This window comes from Ananas comosus, linkage group 12 (assembly GCF_001540865.1).
Source record: "Ananas comosus cultivar F153 linkage group 12, ASM154086v1, whole genome shotgun sequence".
Taxonomy (NCBI): Eukaryota; Viridiplantae; Streptophyta; class Magnoliopsida; order Poales; family Bromeliaceae; genus Ananas; species Ananas comosus.
In genome coordinates this window covers 26,528-35,236 of record NC_033632.1, presented here as the reverse complement: position 1 = coordinate 35,236, position 8,709 = coordinate 26,528, and the positions used below count along the sequence as shown (strand labels likewise).

General features: G+C 38.2%; 1 protein-coding gene across 3 annotated transcripts; it reads right to left on the bottom strand.

The window, feature by feature from the left end:
- On the bottom strand, positions 1,142–8,700 carry LOC109718184 (DEAD-box ATP-dependent RNA helicase 3, chloroplastic). Of its 3 annotated transcripts, none has more exons than XM_020244239.1 (10): positions 8,083–8,700; positions 7,606–7,733; positions 7,036–7,453; positions 6,152–6,250; positions 5,258–5,482; positions 3,782–4,159; positions 3,272–3,415; positions 2,844–2,939; positions 2,016–2,290; positions 1,142–1,678 (listed from the first exon to the last, which is right to left on the bottom strand). In XM_020244239.1, the coding sequence occupies exons 1-10, from the start codon at positions 8,551–8,553 to the stop codon at positions 1,609–1,611; spliced, it is 2,304 nt and encodes a 767-aa protein (XP_020099828.1). In that variant the 5' UTR covers positions 8,554–8,700; the 3' UTR covers positions 1,142–1,608. The 3 variants fall into 3 exon arrangements, with proteins under 3 accessions (XP_020099828.1, XP_020099826.1, XP_020099827.1); XM_020244237.1 differs by having other exon boundaries at positions 1,142–1,681; positions 8,083–8,699; XM_020244238.1 differs by having other exon boundaries at positions 1,142–1,681; positions 7,036–7,450; positions 8,083–8,699.

The window sequence follows — 8,709 nt, the reverse complement described above, 5'->3', positions numbered from 1 at the left end:
GGAAGGGTATTTTTCGGCATAAAAAAATATTTTATAACGGAACCCTAACGGTAGGGGGTGAAGTGCACATTTTTTATTTTATAAGGGGGCAAAGTGTAGATTTTTAAATGTCAGGGAGAAAAAGTGAAAAAGTGAGTTATTACAGAAAAATTTTCTGTAATTTAGCTAATTTTTAATCATGAATGAAGTTTCTTTACTAGTTACCTTTATGTGATTGTTAAAAAAACTCTTACTTCTAAAAAAGTAATGCTACATTACATATACATTTAAAAGTGGATATAAATTTAACCGTGAAAGAAATTTTTCTTCACTAATTACCTTGATGTGACTGTTAAAACATTCTACCCACAAGATGAATAGGGTATAAAATTTACAGCCAAAAAAGGTGTATGTGTAGCAATTTTCTCTTAAAATATCAATATTATTTGTACATCCAAAAGTGATTGTAAATTTTACACTAAAGTTTCTCCCTGAGTTACCTCAATGTGATTTTAAAAAGTGCTTCTTGTGCACCATTTATTAGAGTGCAAATTTTACACCCTAGGATCCAAGAATTGATAAATATATGTGAATTTTTAGTTTTAATAAAAAAAAAATACAAAAGAAGTAGATTTACTGATTTACATGGTCCACAGAAAATTTATGAGTGTAAAGTTTATATTGTACTATAGAGAGTTAGAGTAGGGTTGCTTGGGACTCCTTAGGACATAAAAATGAACTGCAAGTCTTCGAATATAAAATATTGGAAGTGTTCCTCTTTTGTCTTTTGAATTATTATTTTTCACGATGTAGTCCCCTGGATTATATTAACTTCTTGTTGTTCGCCTAATGAAACCGTAGCCTCCCCAGTCCCTACCCTTTCGGCGGCGCCACAGGCATGCTAGCCTCAACAGCCCTTCCAACCCAACCCTTTGATGATAAAGCTAAAACACAAAGTTATTTTCTCACCGCCACAAGCTTCATCAATAACCAATTTGGCATGCGTAGGCGCGTAGAGAAGTTGCCGCAGAACATTGTTTTGATAGCTCAGTAGCAAATCTAGTGCAAAGCAAACCACATTTTATGTTGCTTGAATATGACTATGACTTCCTTTGATCTCAGAAAAACATACCCACTCAACAAGAACCTAACATGCTCAAAATTATCAAGAACAAGGCACAAAGATCGGTCATGACAGTTCAACCAACTGCACTCTAGTCGATAACAATGATAGCATTAGCTGATACATGATAATATATGATAAATGAAAGTACTACATGCCCAGCATACTGAGCGTTTACTGTCCTAACATTCCACCAGTAAAGGCCTTCAAACTGGGGTGGCGGTAATAAGTAAGAATAATATCCTGAAGCCACAATAACAAACAGCAAAAATAGCTAAAAAAAAATAAAATACTCTATTCAACTTGAAATCTCAAGTGCAGGAACCTTCCCCATCAAGCTCGCATAGGAATGTACTTACACGAGTATGATATCATCTGATCTCCTCCTCCAGCATAATGTCAGATGTATGGATTCTGTTTTCCTTGTGTTATCATCTACGACTCTTGTTTAACCCAGGAGAGCCCATGTTAGGAATCAGAAAGAGAAGGGTAACCTCTCAACCTGATTACTTGTTCGGACATTCTGAAGCTCGATGCCCCGATCTGCCGCAGTTGAAGCAAGCACCTCCGAAGCCTCTGCTGCATTTTTTGAAAGCAACCTCAGTATAAATTACAAAATCAAATATTAGAAACTATATCAATTATCAAAAGTAACCACGAGTCCAGAATGTTGTGCCCCTAAAGTCCAATCCCCTTTGCACATTATCATGTTCTTTTTCACCAAATCACCTTTAATCAAAACTTTCCTAAACAAATCCAGGTAGGTTGACATTTCCATACTTTTTAAATAATATTCAATATCATACTTTCGTTACTTGCATTATTTATATTAAATGACCAAACATCAAGTAAAGTAAACCAGCACAAAACAGTTCAATAACTTATAACAGAGTTGAGAATTTGCTTATTATACCTGTCCCTACCGCTACCAAAGGACGATGACCGGCTAGATCTTCTGTGGCTAATCAGCCAATCATCGTCACTACGTCTGGATGATGGCTTTGTCCAGTTATTGTCAGTCCTGAACCTCTGACCACCACGGCGAAAGGCATCATCACCATCAGAGTGCCAACCACCACCTCTGCTTCTAGAGCTTCTGCTAAAGCCTCGATCCCTGGAGCCACGGTCCTTGTTCGGAAATCGCCCATAATTGTCAGTTGGAGGACCATCATCTTGCAAGGGAGGCAGCTGCAAAAAAAAAAAAAAAAAAAAGAGGATGGTCAATTCAGCGATTCACTGAAAGACTAAATACACAGGAACATAAAGTACATGACATTTTTCTTTTATCTGCTTTGAAACAAACTTTAAAGATGCTTTCAGTACACAATAGGGCAATAACCTTTTGTAAATATTTTACTCGACCTTCTAAACTTGGTGCAGTTTGATAGAAGCAGGAAACATAAAGTACATGACATTTTTCTTTTATCTTCTTTTAAACAAACTTCAAAGATGCTTCCAGTACACAATAGGGCAATAACATCATGTAAATATTTTACTCGACCTTCTAAACTTGGTGCAGTTTGACAGAAGCAGGGAATGTAATAATGCATCAACTGTGCAAGGTCAGCACATGTTTAGCCAGGCTAAATAGCATAACCAACCACTAGCTGACACAGGTATGACAATATTCACCAATTCTAACTAAGCATACAGCAAGGGATCAGCAAGGGATCCAAATGTAAAAGTTCAATAGAACAAATGGAGTTCTAAATAGAGGATAAGAAAAAAGCAAAAAGACTACCTTCGTGACCTTGGATATGGTATTTCCAGGTGGAAATTGTTTGTTCAGTAATTCTTTAGCAATTTCCTCTGGTAAATCAAAAACTGCTCCTTGGACCTAAAATTACCAACAATTGAAAGTGGTTACGCAAAATTGCAACAACATAGATACATCATGAGCAACTGAATGTTGCAAATGCAATAAATTCCAAAAGAAAACAAGTTATGTAACCTTGGGAAGGAGTCATAAAACAAAAGTCAGCATAAAAATCATGGTACAAGAAAAATACCAGAGAGCAGATATTAGAAATAATAAATCACAACTAATGCCAGTAGTCAAAATTATAGCTACTCCATCGACTATAGAACTATGACAGAAATAAGACATTCCAACAGATGTCACGAAATGATATAAATGTTCAAGGAAAGAACTACTATGGAAATACACACCTGTTCATCTGCAAGTAGATATATTTTGCCAACTTCATCAGCAGCAGCAGAATAAACATCAGACAGAAACCCGGTAACAGATCTGGCAGAAAAGAAGCCTCTTGAATATCCTGGTTCACGTACTAATTGTAGCGTTACCCATCCCTGCATATTATATGATTAAGGAAGCTCCAACTCTCAGATTGGCATGCCTAGGAAAACAAAGTGTGATGAAAGTAAAACTGACATGTGTGCATTCAGAAAACTAAGTCAATGATCCCAACTCAGTAACAGTACTGAAATTATCGTTCACTATCCTAATTGGTCACAACAACTCCCAACACTGGACTTGGAGTAAGATATGTCCACTCATAAGCAGTTGACTAAGTCATGCTAGTTCAGGTCACTGTTTAATAGGTCCAATAACGGGCAAAAAAAAGATAGGTGACTTAGTACTAATTAAATAACGTTGGACAAGGAAATGAAAAGTTGTTACCGATTCTTAAGAACCTGACATGTGATTGTTCTCACCTGCTCATGACTAATAAGAGAACGTGACGAAGGTGGTTGAGAAAATCCACTCAAATGTGCCAAGGCAGCAGCAAGAGCGTTAGTTCCTAATTCTTGTGTCAATCTTTCAGCTGTTGGAAGGAAATATTGTATTGACTCTGGGTGCACACCCTGCAAAGTAGCAACAACTTGTTCTGCAGATGATTCTAAGACCTCCTGCATTGAAGGAGGACTTATAAACTCAAAATGACATCCCACATCACGCTCGAGAGATTTAACAGTCCTCCTCTGGCTGCTAGTGAACATCAAGATGGCAGTGCCTTCTTTTCCAGCACGGCCTGTACGGCCCGACCGGTGGACAAAGGTCTCTGGGTCATTTGGCAGTTCATAATGAATAATCTGCAAAAGAAGGAAGTTTTCAGGATATTCCTTGTCTCTGACACGCAGAATCTTAGCAAATATATAATCCATGCAAATTTGAACGTGCAAAAGAAGTAAAAAAATAAAAAAAGAAAATGCAACCTTATATGCCTCGTAAAGTGTTAATTTGTTATAGTCCTGATACAGTTCAATTTACCCAGAAATCTTGAAGTATTATGGTGATAGACTTAGCGGATCAGATTATGTAACTCTCAACAAGTATGCTTTTGCAAATTAACAATGACACTAATTAGCAAGTTGGATGTTAGCACTGAATTCAAAATCCTCATCAGAGTAGAACTGATCATAATTTAAAAAACATATTAAGTAAACAAGTAAAAACTTGCCTCATTTTTCTCCAGGAATTCTAAAAAATCTGAGTGCAGAACTATTGTTCAACGAAATAAATGTGTACTTTTTTTAACTGAAAAAAATTAAGTTTCAATGTACACTCTTTAACATCCGAGACAAGGAAAAGTATGCTATCAAATTACCAAGATATGAACATGACCAGGCTCAGACATTCTACCTTCCTCCCTCCTATCTAGTAAGAGGCCACGAAAAGTTTTTCTGATCACTATCAATTACAAGCAACCACCTCCACCCCAAAACAAAGTAGGAAAATAATAATAATAATAATAATAATAATTCAAGGTAGAAAAATACATGCATAAACACAATTCTTGAATGTCAACTTAAGATGATCTGAACAACTATGTCAAATTACTACATACGCAAGAACTATCCTCTTGATGTCGATACCAAAATTAAATGTGACTATTATAAATAATACATTTCTCAGGTTTACTAAAGCTTCCATCAAAATGTCGTTTCAAAAAACCTGTCTATCAGGAAAGATACTTGGAAATGACAAGTCAAAAGTTTCCAACAGTCATGAAGAAGTTCATATTATGAAACATTTCATACACCTCCTAGCTGGAACTAAGGAATATAGCTCTGGAATTATATGTTGGGTGTTTGGTTAACATAAGACAGAAAATACACCTTTCCACAGCATAATTGTAATATCTTATAAACATGGCAGTGATGTCGGATGAAGACAATTTAGAGACCTACCAAATCAACATTAGGTATATCAAGACCACGGGCAGCAACATCAGTTGCAACAAGAACAGTAAACTTCCCCTGGCGAAAGCCATTCAATGTTCTTTCTCGCTGGTGTTGAGAAATATCACCATGAAGTGCCTCAGACGCTATAATGTTCGTTAATGCCATTGAAACCTCGTCAGCATCTCGTTTTGTCTGAGTAAAAACTATGGTCTTCCCACCTTTTGCATACACCTGGAAGAGGAAAAAATTTCACAGTATGAACACAATAGCAAGAATAAATCATCAAACAGAAAGAAGCTTCACATCATTACTTCCAAGCATCAACCAAATTATATCGGAATAATGGCAAGATAGTAGGACACTCCTTTACAAGAATGCATTCCTAAGTAAAGGTGCAGGGTTCCTTTGAAGATAGAAAGTTGCACCACCATCCTGCCTAACAACCTCATTAGATAGGGGGCAGATAAGTAAATATAAAAAACACATCTAAAGCACTAAAACAAAGAAAGAGACAAGATTTAGTACCAAGAAAGAAAGAAAAATTACAAACTAACGAACTAGTAAAAATTAGAAAATCAAGAAAAGGAGAAGGTATGCAGTCTATTATATTCTTGCAGTTTCTTGCATGATCTTCTCCAAAATATATTCAGAAGTACAAGCACATAACAGAAAAAAGAGAGGAAAAAAAGGAAAGGTGTCGGTCCCTCTACAACAAAATGAAAATATTATTACTGCAAATACACAAATTTTACCAATTGAAGAATTAAAAATGAAGAGACAAAACTGTTAACTAAAGATGTAACATAGGCGAACAAGTAGCTAGATTACCACCTAAGACAAAACCATAAGAGATAAACCTTCGTAATATGCTATTATTTTCATAAGGTACATTAAATATACCGTGATTAGGTCACTGAGGATTGTACGCTTTGATGTTGCTGTTGTTGGTATAGCGTAAAGTTTTATACCCTCTGCCAGCTTTTCGTCATGATCGCCCACCTACAAGAAATACATATGAAATGAATTAAACTACTTACAAGTCAGTAACAATAAGACGCATAATTCATATATTTCTATCACTATCTAAAATAACTTGACTACTAATGCTAAGCACATATAAAACTAGAAGAAATCAACACATAGTGATAGCAAGATCCAAAAAAAAGGATACCAATAACAACCGAACTTTTACTTTTGAACAAAGCCTTTGCAGTTCTTAAACTCTGTAAAATCATTTCTAAAAATATAACCCTGCATCCACAATAAGTCTTAATAGCATATTAGCATACATAAAGTGACTTGTTTCATTCTTGACAGATGTGGCGGCAGTAAACTAGCGCAAGCCAAGCTTTTCATAATACAGCAAGTCTACTTTGGCTTCCTCCAGTTAATATTATTTCTCCAATCTACTTGAGGGTCTGATCAATATTCAAGATATGTGATATATCCAAGAGGCATACGTCATTTAGCATTCCCAGGGTAGTTGAAACTTGAGATGATTACCTAACCTAATGCATATGGATCTGCTTTAAGCATATTCAGGATGGAAATGACTCGGAGTATCAATATTATTTTGTATATTTTTTGTCCACTGAAAAGCAATAAAAATCTTATAATTTCGCACACATCTGTAAAAAAGTAGATGTGGACCCTAATCGTATAAATCATATCTGTGGCAGGCCCTTGTATATGCATCTAAAATGAGGACAAAGTAGAGTAACAGGAAAACAAATAAATATAAGAGATTCAAATAGAAAGTAAAAGACAATGAATATAAAATATACCAAATCAATTGTCAGAGGATCATTCAAGTATCGTCTTGCCAACTTCTTCACCCAACCAGGCATTGTTGCAGAAAAGAGCATGTTTTGCCGCTCCGATGGCAATTTTTGCAATATTACTTCCACATCCTCCTCAAAGCCGACGGCAAGCATCTGATCAGCTTCGTCGAGAACCAGATACTTAACTTCTTCCAAATGAAGGCTGTTGCTATTAATCAAGTCAATCAGTCGTCCAGGGGTTCCCACGACAACATCAACACCACGAGAGAGTGCACCTTGTTGGACATTGTAAGAAACCCCTCCATAAACACACACCGTACTCAGATTCGGCGCTGATTCTTTGATTTCCTTCTCAACTTGCTTGGCCAACTCCCTAGTAGGTGCAAGAACCAGAGCTCGAGGAAGACGACCCAACCTCCTACTAGATGTAAATGTAGGTAAGAAATAAATATGAATATGAGGTGCTTATTTGTTGAAATCTTACGGAGGAGAAAGCAAGATTGGCCCAAAAAGAGAGAAAGAGAGAGAGAGAGAGAGAGAAAAGAAAATTGAAAAATGGAAGAAAATTGAAACCTTGTTTGTTGTCCTTCCTGGGTAAGTCCCTTAATGATGGGAATACCAAAAGCCAGAGTCTTCCCCGTTCCAGTCTTCGCCCGTGCGATCAGGTCGCGGCCTTCGAGAGCAGGAACCAACACAGCCCTCTAGAGAAGACCAGAGCAAGTGAAAATTACTTCTTGCAGACAGGAGATAATTGCAAATACACTAACAACCTATTTGGGAATTTACTAGTACAGAATAAATGCATTAATTTCTACAATATTTTCTACAGATTTTGGCGGATTTTGGCAAATGTGAACAAATCAAACAAGCTGAAGACGGATTTGCCGTCATTTGAGTATCCTGCCAGGGAATCTAAACAATGCAAAGAATCTACCCCCGAAAGCAAACAATAAGATGCAATTTAATCACATTTCATCCGCAGCAACAGTTTTCACAAGCAGAGGGCTCGATTGTTTGAGGAATAGTAATTTTTTAAAAAAAAAAGGATACCTGAATGGGAAAAAGGTGGGTAATCCCGCGCTTTTCGAGGGAAGCGACGAGCTGGCGAGGTAACCCTAGATTGGCGATAGCGAGCTCTTCGTCGCTGCCATCATAGCTTTCCCCCTCCGACTCGTCCGCCTCCGAACCGTACTCCTCTCCTCCTCCTTCCTCTTCTTCCTCGTCCCCCACGAGGGAGGAGCTGGAGAAGCCGCCGAGCCCCCTGAACGCCTCCTCGCTGAGGACGGAGTTGGGGGAGGCGACGGCCGAGGGGGGGATGAGCAAAGAGAGCTGCTTCGCCGGCCTCGATCTCCCGAGAGCGCAGAAGCAGGCGCCGAAGCCCTTCGTGGTGGAAGCCCTAAGCCCGCAGAAGTGGGGCTTCTCGGGGGTGGAAGGGGAAGGGGAAGGGAAAGGGAAAACCCTACGAGATAGGTCCGGGGAAGGAGATGGGTAGAGGGACGACACGCCGATGATGGAAGCCATAGCGCTATGACTTCGGCGGAGGAGGAGAAGAGAAGAGGGGGCACTGAAGACTGAAGAGGTCGGGGGGATAAGGAGAAGAGGGGGGAATCGATAAGGCGGCCTGCGAAAATGTATGGCCTTACCAACCGCCACCTCCTGCGCCCGAAATGAATGAAT